Source organism: Microtus pennsylvanicus, chromosome 15 (assembly GCF_037038515.1).
Source record: "Microtus pennsylvanicus isolate mMicPen1 chromosome 15, mMicPen1.hap1, whole genome shotgun sequence".
Taxonomy (NCBI): Eukaryota; Metazoa; Chordata; class Mammalia; order Rodentia; family Cricetidae; genus Microtus; species Microtus pennsylvanicus.
In genome coordinates this window covers 33,659,648-33,672,112 of record NC_134593.1, presented here as the reverse complement: position 1 = coordinate 33,672,112, position 12,465 = coordinate 33,659,648, and the positions used below count along the sequence as shown (strand labels likewise).

Below are 12,465 nucleotides of genomic sequence, written 5' to 3'. Positions count from 1 at the left end.
TGAGAACCACAGAGCTAGAGATTCCTACTCAGAAAAAAAAAATAAGGTGGAGAATGATTGACGAAGAGTCCAGATGTTGACACCTGGTTTTCACATTTGCATACACATAGGTGCATACACGGATATAAAAGAATATTATAATGAGAAGCTGGCGGGAATCTTTGGGGACAGGATTAGATTGAGTTACATGGAAAGAAATCTTTGTGGTCATAGGGAAAACATTTTTGACATAAAACTAAGACAGATCCTGGAGAAAGCTTATCCCCGTTGTAGAAAGGTGGTTCTGTGCTAGTAGTTTGGGGGTTACAGCCCGTTTTTCTGTTGTTGTGATGAAACACTGTGATCAGGGCATATAAAAGAAAATGTTTAATTTGGGGCCCCAGAGGTTTAGAATCTATGACTGTTGTGCCAGGGACCGTGGCGGTAGGGGGCGGGGAGAGCGCACTAGCTGGGAATGGCATGGGCTTTGAAACCTCAAAACCAGCTTCCATTGACATTCCTTCTCCAACAAGGCCACACCCCCTAACCTTGCCAAACAATTTCACCGGCTGGGGACTGAGCATTCAGCTCTGTGAGCCCATGGGAGCCATTTTCATTCACATCACTGTGTTATACTCCTCCGGCCCCATAGGCTTGTGGCCATATCATAATGCAAAAGTGCATTTCAGTCCAACTTCAAAAGCCCCCATAGTCTTTTACAGTTTCAAAGTCTCTTCTGAGACCCAAAGCAGTTGTAACCCCTTTAAAATAAAAAAAAGCATAGTCCCAGTATACAATGGCCTAGAATATCTATCACCATTCCAAAAAAGGAAGGAACGGTGTCATAGTGAAGAAGGTGGATCAAAGAAAAGTCTAAGCAATTCAGCAGGGCAAGCTGTAATTCCATGTCTGATGTCAAAGAGCTTAGTGGCTCTGCCCTTCCAACTCTGTTGACTGCAGCACCCTTCTCTCTCTTGGGTTGGTTCCGTTCCCTGTCTGCAGCTCTCTCTGGCAGACATCCCGTGATTCTGGCACTCCAGTGTTCTCAGGGCTCTAACACAATCTAGGCTTCACTCTTGTGGCTTCACGCATTGGCCTTTTGGGGCTTCCATGCAGGGACTTCCCTACCATACACTTGACCTCAGAACTCTCTTTAACTATGGAGCAGTGGTTCCCAACCTTCCTAACACTGTGACCCATTAACACAGTTCCTCATGTGTGGTGACGCCAACCATAAAAATTATTCCATTGCTACTTCATGACTGTAATTTTGCTACTGTTATGAATTGTAATATAAATATCTGATAGGCAGGATAAATAATATGTGACCTCTATGGGTGTCACAGCCCACAGGTTGAGAACCACTGCCATAGGGGAAGGTCCCACCACCCCTTCTCTCCCTGGTCCATCATAACTAAACCAGACATCACCAGTGCCGCCAAATTCAGCTGTCCTTACTGGATGGAGCCTGACTATCTCCTTGAATTACATTTACACAAGCTCTGGTTAGATGCTTTTTTTAGCACCAGAAAAATGTCTGGGCCCTTTTCCAGACATTGCAGACTAGCTGGGTGGGGCCATGTCCTGAGGGCACCCCTCCTTTTGCCCCATTTGGCATTTAGCATCTTCTTATCTCTTTCAGCACAAGCCTGGGCTCCAACCTTCAATTTCCTGGTGCTCTTTTTCTTCTCAAACTGTATCTGTTGAATTTTTTCTTGTCATGCTGGATACTTTTCATTGTAGAGCTGTGTACGAGTTATTGCTAATAACTGCACAATTTAATAAATGTGAGTCTGTCTTCAGATATCTTCTGCGAAAGAAACTAGTCTCAAGCTTTTCAGTTTAGCTTCAGGCAGATTCTTAGGATAAGGGCAAAAACTAACCACATTCTTTGCCAAAATATCACAAGAACGGTCTCTAGCCCAGTTGCTAATATTGTCCTTCTCAGAAACCACCTGTACTTGGTCCCATTGCTCTTGGCTCTGCTGTCTTCCGCGCTCCTCCTAGGCTAGCTCTGTTAAGCCATGCTTACAGCATCCGACTGCTTTCCTCGTTCAAAGTCCCCACATTTTTCAACCTTTCTCTGAAACATAGCGTGGTCTGGCCTGTCACACTAGCTCCCTGCCTGGTACCAATTTCTGACTGCTTTCCTATTGCTGTGATAAAACACCATGACCACGGCAGGTTACAAAAGAACATGTTTAACTTAGCGCTCCTGGTTCCAGAGGGTTAAGAGTCAGTGATCATCATGGAGGGGAGCGTGCTGGCATCTAGGCAGATCTGGAGCCAGAGCAGTAGCTGAGAGCTTACAGCTCAGTTCATAAGCAGGCAGCAGAAGGAACCAACTGGCGGAAATGGCGTGGACTTTGGAAACCACAAAGTCTTCTTTCAGAGACATACCTCCTCCAATGAGGCCACACTTTCTAATCCTTCCTAAGCGTTTCTACCGACTTGGGATCAAGCATTCAAATTTATAAGCCTGTGGGGACCATTGTCACTCGGACCACCACAGAGCCTATTCCGGGAGTGGGTTCAAGATGGCTACTTGAAATACTGAGGTGCCCTACAAACCAGTACACGTCCTGGAGCTGCCTGCACACGTTCTATGAAGTAAAAAAGCAGTTTCACACTCAACATGCCTGTGCCAAAGAAATGAGGAAAAAAAGACATGTAAAGGGGATGAGCTGGGTTTGCAGAGTATGGTTACATTGTTAACGTCAGGGGCTAGTGTTTACATGATGTAGCTATCCTGCCTTTGAATTGCTAACTTCTGTGGGACTTAATTAACCTCTCTAAACTTTACTTTTAGTTTTGGTCATCTTTAGTCTAATAATAGCTATTGTACATCTCAAATGAGATGATTCAGAAGAAATCTCCCAGCAGCGGCAGGGAAATGCTAGCTGCTATTCTCCTGCTCTGTTATTGTTATTGGTGTAGTCTTCAGACAGAATCACAGCGCCACCTTTGCAAGTGAACCAGGATTGAACATCAGGGGACTTTGATTTGCATGCAGCCGTGTGCTGGTTTCTTACGCTCTCTGAGAATGAGTTTGTTTCTCTGTAGACCCACTTTTTAAAAGATTTTTTAATGCATATGAGTGTTTTGCTCTTGTGTGTACTACGTGCATGCCTGGTGCCCACGGGGATCAGAAGAGGGCCACACATCCCGTTACTGGAGTTACAGATGTTTATAAATTGCCATGTGCGTCCTGAGAGTCAAACCTAGGTCTTTTAAAAGAAGCGTTCTTAACCCCTGAGCTGTCTCCCCAGCCCCTCCCTGGTGACTTACTTTTTAAAAAACTTTCATATTTGAAAATATTTTTACTTCAAAAGGATTATAAAAATAAATTACAGGTTCTTTAAAAGTTATAAAAATATTATAATCTACCACATAGATTTTTCAGTACGGGCTAAATATTGTTAGTATGCAAATCTAAGATGTTACAAAACTCTTTTTAGCACTACCAGGACACCACAGGTATAAAATTCTGCACTTGGTCTCATATGACAGGTCAAAGTTTTGAAAACACAGAATCAAATCCCCTCAGATTTGTAGGGCATACATGAAATGAATGCAAACTGTGTAAATTAAGGTCCTGTTTCCAAGTTCCTAGTATGTATTTACAAATATTTCAAACCCAAGATTTCTGAAGTGCAGACTTCCAGCCCCTTCCCTTTGGGCAGGGCGAGTCAGCCTGGTGCTTTCCTGCATCTGTTCTGTTGTGTGGAACCTCTCCCTTTTCTCCACATCTGCAGTTATTTGACATAGCCGAGAGCGTGCAGACCACTCTCCGCTCTCCCTAGCATGTCGGTGTCGCGTCGGGTACATTCCTCTTCTGTGGACACATTTCCGTCCTCCACCTCCTAAGTGTATGCTGATTGGCTGCTTGCCTGTCGTCGGCCCTCCCGATTCCAGATATCAGTTGATTTAAAGTCGGTGTGGGCTTCCGCCTAGTGTCAGGCTTTGCGTTTGGTTGACACATCTCTCTGGTCTTTTTATTGTCTCCTTTGCTTTGCAGCATTTCTGAGAACTATGATGCTACGTTTGTTGAAAGTGTGGAGAATGCAGGCCTTTTCTGTTTTGGTGTTTTGAAATGGAATCTTGTGTAGCCCAGGCTGTTCTCTAACTCTAATAGTTCAGAAGATAGCCTTGAACTCCTAATCATTTTACTCCTCGCTCCCAAATTCTGGGATTATAGACAGGTGCCACCATAGCCCCAGCCAGGCCCTTTTTTTTTTTTTTTTGTAGCTAGGGTCGAATGTACCCCAGGCTGGCCTCAGACCCGCTGTGTATCAGATGGTGATCTTGAGCTTCTGTCTGTTGTGCCTCCACCTCTGGAATGTCAGGATTACAGGTGTGCACCGCCAAATCCAGGTTATGTAGTGCTGGGAATTAACACAGGGTCTTGTGCGTGCTAGGCTAATACTCTACTAACTGAGCCACAGTTCTAGAGCCACCCCCTTTCTAATGGAATGTTCTTCCTTTGCTGTTTGTCTCACGTTTCCTCATGATTGAGAGTCTGCATTCTCAGTTTGGATATTGCCTAGGTGCTGTTGTGTGCTTTTCCCAGGCCATCAGATCTAGGGACTTGCTGTGTCCTCTCAACCATGGCTTGTATTAATTCAAACGAGTACTAGCTAAGCCTATTCCATCGCTGTGTTACGATTACTTCATTTTCCCCATGTGACCGATGACAAGTCTGTGCAGAGATGCTTCAGCTCCCTGTGACTCTCCGACTCTCCTACTGCATGACTTCAGAGTGAGGATGACACTAGACTTCTAGACAGAAAAAAAAAAAGCTTCACTTCAACCTCAGGGCACGATTCCAACATTGTGTCCCTATTCAAAAAGACTCCTGATATGGAGGAAGAAAGAAGGCTTCGCTGGGTGCCCCGTCATGTGCCTCATAGTTTATCTGCCTCATCAACACAGGTGCTTCTTGACTTACAAGGGGTTTCTGTTCCCAATAAACTCTTGCTAAGTTAAAAACATTACCTTGAAAATGTTTTTAAGCCACGTACCCTAGCGGGCATTGTCGCTTTGCCTCGCGAAGAGTACTTGTTAGCTTGCAGTGAGGCAAAATCATTTCATATAGTGCCTACTTCATAATAGAATCTGAAGTAACATGTTGACCGTTGTACCGAAGCCATTCAGTAAATGACATGGTAGCATACACCTATGACACCAGCACTTAGGAGGCGGAGTCAGGAGGATCAGGAGTTCGGTGCTAGCCTTGGCTATATGAGGAGCTTGAGGCGGGCCAGGACTGTGTGAAACCCCGTCTTAAGAAAAAAAAAAGTGGAAAACAAAATGGTGATGGTTGGATTGGTGCATTTTTTACACAAGAGTAAAGCAGAAATTTTCTAAGTCAAACCTTCACGAAGTCAGGATTTTCTACTTCCAGCTTGTCAATAAATATTCTCTGGATGCTACCGTGCGTCACCATGGAAACTTCAAAGACCACGAAGGTCCAGCTCTTAGCAGTGTATATTCCAGGTGACTATTAGGAAATGCAGGAGTTAGCACGACCCATTCATGGATACAGGACGTGAAACTCAAGGCTGAGTGATGGGCTGGGTCCGTTACTATGGTAATGGGTAGGCCCAGCTATTTCATCACACTGCGTTGCCTTCTCTTATTGTTCAGTCTTGTTACAGTCTAAACTTTCACGAGGCCTGATTGCGTCAAACCTCTCCATCAAAGCTTGGCTTGGCAGAAGGCGAGAAGCCCAGCACACTTAGGAGGTCATGAGCAGTGCTTCCAGGAATGTGGAATGAGTTTGCAGAGGGCAGAAGAGGATAGCTATGTGCTAAATATAGACTGAGCCCAGTTCATGATTTTGTCTCTGTCTCTTTTTGATTCGGCAAGCCTTGCACAAAGCCAGGTACTGAGGTCTGTTATCATCCAAGCCGTAGCTGCACATTGTCCCCCAGGGTGAGCTTACGTTCTGGCCAGGCCAAGACAGGTCCAGCTTACTGTCCCGCCTTCCCACAAAAGTGCAGCCTGTCTGGCTGCAGATGGTGGCACATACCCATAATTCTGGCACTGAGGCAGGAGGATTCCAAGTTCAAGGTGAGCCTGGACTGTAGAGTGAGACCCTGTCTCAAAACCAAACTTATCCATTTCTAAGATTTGCCGGGGTCAAAGGTTCCTGAACTTGTCTCTGTTCAGCTTACAGTGCTCTCGGATATTTTAGTATGCTGTGAGCTGTTTTCTTTGCCTCAGTGAGTAACGGTTTTGGCATAAGGCATTCTCTTCCTTCTCAAGGCAGCTTTGGGTCCACAGCAGGCAGATCTCTGTAACTTCCAAAAGGAAGGGATGAGCAGCTGGTCTGATGTGATGAAGGAGATGAAAGTAAGGCCGCTGGTCCTGCTTCTGAGGTCACGTTTGGTGTTTGGCTACATGTCTGCACCCCTTTTCATCAGACCCCCATCAGTTTGCAAGCATTTGTTGCCTGCCGTGTGCTGGGTATGGCTCTTTGGGTGTGGAGGACTGGAGAGCGAGCACTGTAAAGTAGTGAAATTGTTGAGTGGCTAAAAGATGCTGATGTTGAAAACATTCTGAGAAGAATATGGTGCAGTTTGCCGTCCCGGGTCTGTTTTCTGTGTTCTTCGGGAAAGGGTGTGAGAGTGTGGCATGAGGGGAGGACACATAGTTTGACCAAAAGGTGGGGCAAGGCTTGCAGAAGATCTGCCTCCACGCACGCCATCTTCCTGAACCGTGTTTAGAAGACTGGCCACGTGAAATTGGGGATCTATCTTTGTGGCCATGCAGTGAGAATGTACCCCGACGGTTTGGACAGAAATGGGATCGAAGAGAGGAAGGTTTTGAGGGAACAGTGAGGAAAACCGGAAGAAGTCTCTTAAAGAGTCAGCGTAATACCCCTTGCTGGCAGGTCTAACAAAGACCCTTAACTGGGCAGGGACATGGATGGCATCTTATTCTAAAGGTAGTTTTCACTTTGGCTCGTATAAATGAGGACTATTTTTAAATAGCACTCCTCAACAGAATGGGCATCTTGGATTTACACTTTTATGAAGGCATGTATGAAGGTGTTTATACCTACCCCTAAACTTCGTATGTATTTGCGATTATATGTAAGTCACAGTTGGTCCCATAGTGTTTCTTATAATCAGTGATTGCCACTGGTGTGTGAATGAGGCTTCTCAAGGTCACTTGAGGTTCAGGCATATGTACTTACTAAAAGCTCCCAGTGTGCTACTGGATATTTGGAATTACTAGCTTGGAACATTTCTAAAAACCCATAATTTAAATGGAGAAGGGAACTAACTAGCAGGCAATTTGGTAACCCAGCCAGGTAAGATGTGTTCACAGGTACTTGGGAAGGGTCCCTATACCAGGGATCTCTTATCTTAGTCTGTGCTCTCCTCTGGATACTTTCTTCTATGACTACCACTGTGTAGCTTTAGAAAGTAGCAATATGATCCTCTTCACTACTTCACACTCAGATTAATTTTGTTTTTGCCAGCGTGTGCTTCTGGGGCCAGGGCTATGATGGAAATAGGAAAGATGCTGTCCTTGCCTCCTCTTTCTCACAAGCTAACAGAATTTGTGCATTTGTCTCTTCCTTAAGGTGCAAAACGACCTGATGTTACAGAGCAATGGGAGCCAGTATTCTCCAAACGAGGTAAGCTTCCTGAGATGAATGGAAGCTGAAGAAGTTCATGAAGACCGAACTGAAGTTTCTTTCACAGAAATGGGCACTCTCTCACACTGGGATGGACGAGTTAGTGGACGGAGAAATGCGCAGTCTCTAGCGCTGGGGTGAATGAGTTAGTGGACGGTCTCTGGGGTCTTTCATTAGTTGCCACTGTCACAAACCTGTTTGGCTGTCTATATAACTAAAGGTTCATTTCATGAGAAATAGCTTTTGGAAACTAGGGTTGGGGGTGTCTTTACAGAACACGTCAGAAAGTCACTCAGTTAGGTGGCATTGCCGCGGTTGTCGCGTGTGTGGGGTCAGCGTGCAGTTGCTGGGTAGAGGAGCTGTCTGCTCAGCGGTAGCTATTTCATCCCTCCGAGCTGGAGAGACTTCCTCGTGTGCCCTTTGGGATGACTGCACACATACGTTCAGCTGTGTCGGAGGAGTGGGTCGCCAGCGTTACGTCACCACAAAATATTTTTATAGCAAGCAAGTAAAAATTGGATGCAACCACAAAAACACTGCTAGTAACGCAGTTTACCAGGGTGCCTGGAAACAGTTTGCTGGCTGCCTCATGAAGCATTTACAGAATGATGTTTTTTTCTGTAGCCAAGAATGAAGCCAGGACTCCATCACTTTGCAGGAATAGCGAAATGCAGAGTGCTTTTATAATCATCCTTGACCCTACAAGTCCGTCTGGTTCTTCCCTTTTGCCCCAATCGTCTTCCCTTCTCACCCCACAGATGAGAGAGAACTCCCCTTCAGTGTCTCCGACTGCAAACATCACAGCTCCCTTTGGCCTGAAGCCTCGCTCAGGTATGTTGACCTCTGCTGATTCTTCTTCTGAATAACTCTGATTGCCTTTAGGGCCTCTCAAATGTCTACCTGAGGAATAGGAACGCGGCCAGCTCTAGTCAGCTGGGGTCCTGGCATCTGCGCGGCCGCAGCTTTGGGGAGATCAGGTGACTGTCTCGAGCTCTCTCGTCTGTGGTTCCAGGCATGGGCAGCCTGTTTTCTTTTGAACCACGGCAGAGGGGCTGGCGGCAAAGGGAGCCTGCGTGTAGGGAAGGAAGGTTCCCTTGAACTTTCTCCCCACAGAAAATAAAGGAGTCCCCTTTACCCTAAAGGTTTCTGGTGCCCCACTGAGCTAAAGGGCAGCCTGAAGGCAGAGTCCTCCCCAAGATGTCCCCAGTTGCTTTCTGAGCTTGGTATAAGGCCTCTGCATCGACTCATACAAGAGGGTGAGCATTTTAAGGCTTATATGAGTGGTTAGGAGTCAGGAGAGAATTTTTACAGGAAAGTGCCTTTGGCCTACTTGATTTCGATTTGTGTTACTATATCGACAAAAACAATTATAGCAATGGGCAAAGTTACCCTCAGTCTTTAAAAAGGACTAGCGATAGAACAGTACTTTTCTTTATTTATTTATAGCTTGGGTGCTATCTGCCTTTTTTTTTTTTTTGGACCACCTTTGTTTTAAATGTTTTGTTTTTTTAGTATTTACCAATAGTGCTTTGAAGTGGGTTCTAATAAAGGCCCTGGACACATGTGTGTAAGCACACCTGGAGGAAAACACAGGTGTTCTAAGCTTTGTGACAGCAGAATAAATTACAAGTCTCTGACTTGAAGAAATGATACCTATGGGAGAGACAAGATGATTCCTTTACGAAAGGAAATATTTTGTTCTTGGAGCACGTGGTTGATGGGCAGCGTGTGGCCAGGTGTGGAGGTTTCCGGGCCATGAGAACAGAGTGGGGGGCGGGGACAGTTGGGAAAAACGCTTCTAGAGGGATCAGAGTTCCTAGATCATTTTGCTTTTGGTTTTCAGTCCTGGAATTAAACCCAGGGGCTTGCGGATACCAGGCTAGTGTTCTACCACCACGCTATATCTCCAGCCCTAGAGTATGTTCTAGAAGGGAAAAGCCCAGATGAAATAGCATAAAACTCAAGTGACCAGCTGCCTCATGTATGAAACTGGGCATATATAGCTAAATATTGGCCGTGCCTTGATTTCCACAATCCCAGATCTGTTCGGGGAGAAATGGAGGTAACCACGGTTCTGCCTCCACTGCCTCATCTGGGGCTGCGGGCTATTTTAAGCCTTTGGACAGTTCTCTAAGAATGTAAAAAAAACATTTCATAATCGAAATCAAAAGTTGGATGACTCTCCAAAGATTAGCAGTCTTTTGGACCCTGTAATTTAGTTACAAAATGGGTTCAGTGACTTTTGATGCATTTATAGAGTCCAGCCTCAACTCACCAAGTCATAGGCTGCCTTTTGCCCGCACTGTGCCCAATTCCAGTACTGTGACGAGGTGAAAATGAGAATATTTATTTTACACTGGAGAAAACATATGCTATTTCCTTCCCAAGTTTCCAATTGCAGATTCCTTAACTACCCAGTGAAATTACTTTCTGGATATTGAGCCCAAAGATAAGATGTCTTATCATTTTATAAATAGCGAACTCAGAAGTTCTTGAGGGTTTTTTTTTTCCTTCTATGTTATGTGTACTGAATATTCAGAAACCATTTTTATTGAGCAACATTGAAAAGTGATTTTTAAGGCACTTCAAGGGTTAAAGGAAGAGTTGATGCGGTCAGTTCTTAGTTAAAACACCCTGTGAAACCTTACGGAGTGTCTTTAAAATCTACTGTCTTGATTTTTAAAAAGCATTAGCATATGCAATACTCTTGGAATCCTTTTGTTTTTAAATAGCAGATACATTTATCCACTTTGAGCTTTGTCTAATGTGCCCTGCAGCTCTGGCTGAACTGTGCAGTTGTATCTGCTGGTTAGGTGGTTAGAAGGGCCTGCAAAGGCCGGCGGGTAGGCCTTTTCCTCTCAGCTGCATAAATGATGAGTTCTGCCCTCTGCTGCCATGACCCATTAGGACTCTAGACGGCAGGCTTGTTGAACCGTTAAGATTACGGCTATTAACTGCATGCGAAGTATGTGACCAATGAGTACTAACTAACGCTCGGTTTTTATCGTTCTTCTTATTCCATGCGCCATCCTTCATTCTCCTCCTATATTGTGCATTTGAATTTAAATCCCATGTAACGAAATCCACTTCATTTCCACACGAACCCTATGCCACGCGTGAAATGCTGCGGCCCCTTTGGTTCCCCCTGGTCCTTGTGCATCTGTCCACCTGGCTCTCTCGCTCTCCTGCAGACCCAGCCCTCATTCTCCCTCCTATCTCCTTCAACAAACTTACGCAGGCACAAACATGGGACAACTCTAGCTACAGTGTTCCATCTGAAGGAGACACTGACAATGGTAGGTGTTTTGTCTCTTCTTCAATGTTTCTGTGGATAAGCCAGTGACTGTGCTACACATTGCTTAGTGTGTAGCTACAGACAGTAGATACTGACCTGCATGCTCCTTACTCGGGAAGCCTCCAAGGCGAAGTCTAGACAAGTGCATGTGAGCTCTTGCCCAAGGGCTGATGGTGGGACAGTTTACGTACCCCAGGGTGCTGAGTCCGGGAAGGGTTTCACACTGCTCTCTTCTCTCTACCTGCTCTGCTTGGGGTTTGGTTGGTTTGTCTGTTCATCTGCAAAGATTTGAGCTCACACATCGGGGTTTAGAATGTGGGTGTGGTGATACACTCCTATAGCATCAACATAGGGCAGGCTGAGGCCATATATATAGTGGAGCCCTGCCTCAAAAAATAAGGTTGATCTTTTATTGTCTGTATTTACCACATGGGGGTTTTAAAGGCAATTTAAAGGTATCATGGTGAATCCTAGAGTTTTGCACTGGAAATAACGTTGATATTGAACAGTGTCTAAAAATGAAATTACTCTTTTTTTCCTCCCCAAAGTTTTAATACATTTTGACTTTTATACTTTTTTGGTGTGAACTCCCTCACATTAGGATGCTGAGGATACTGAGTTCGTCTGATCATAATAAGTGCACGTTTTTAAAAATTGGGAACACCCAGTGAGTCTTAATATGGATATCCTAATTTTGTCTTATTAGATAGCTCAAGTAGTTCAAATAAAAATTGAATTATTTAGAACTATATACCACGTCTATCTAAATCTCTGTTCTGGTTTAACGCTGGTTGTAAACGCTTTACCTCAAACTCCAAAGGGATAGAAGAAAACAGTAAAATGAGATGTGAGGCTTAACCGCCGCACACACCAGCAGCACGTGTGTTTTCTGACGCCGGGTATGTCGTCTGTCATCTCTACAGTGCTTAGCAAATAAAGTTAGCACACTCACTGCGATCTCTGCTTAAAATTCAGCCACATTTCCAGCCTAATAAAGAATAATGCATATTCTGATAGGCTGATTCTACAAGAAATAATAGTATTTCGTAGTTGTCTAAATCAGTGGTTCTCAACCTTCCTAGCATTATGGCCCTTTAACACAGTTCCTCATGCTGCGGTGACCCCTACCATAAAATTATTTCATTGCTCCTTCATAACTATAATTTTGCTACTGTTAGGAATTGTAGACATCTGATTTTTCTGATGGTCTTAGGCGACCCCTGTGAAAGGGTTGCTCATCCCCAAAGGAGTCCTGATCCCCAAGTTGAGAACTGGTGGTCTAATATTTTTCACTGAAAATAAGCATGATTTAAAAAAAAAAAAGATTCTGAAACAAAATCCCCTCCTTATGTTATCCTACTTTAAATTCTGGGAGCTGAGGAGGGTTTGGTGGAAACTTTGTTCACAAGCTGTTCTTTTTAAGAATAAATGACCAACGAGAAAGAGGAGTTTCTGTTCTTCTCAAAGCCCAGTTGTTCATGGTGTGATATTGCTTACCAGAAATAAGCCTGGTATGAAACACTTTTGGGTATGATTTCTGAAA

At 44.5% G+C, this 12,465-nt stretch overlaps 1 protein-coding gene across 4 annotated transcripts in view; it reads left to right on the top strand.

Annotated features, from left to right (window-relative positions):
* The window catches only part of Lrch1 (leucine rich repeats and calponin homology domain containing 1), a 184,990-nt gene that overhangs the window by 144,045 nt on the left and 28,480 nt on the right, over positions 1–12,465 (top strand). For 2 of the 4 annotated variants that reach the window (XM_075948992.1, XM_075948995.1), the window contains exons 14-16: positions 7,574–7,627; positions 8,386–8,458; positions 10,819–10,923. In XM_075948992.1, coding sequence (XP_075805107.1) covers positions 7,574–7,627; positions 8,386–8,458; positions 10,819–10,923 — 232 coding nt within the window. Of the gene's footprint in view, positions 1–7,573; positions 7,628–8,385; positions 8,459–8,769; positions 8,851–10,818; positions 10,924–12,465 lie in introns of all 4 variants that reach the window. The other 2 variants (XM_075948996.1, XM_075948993.1) reach the window with 2 other exon arrangements.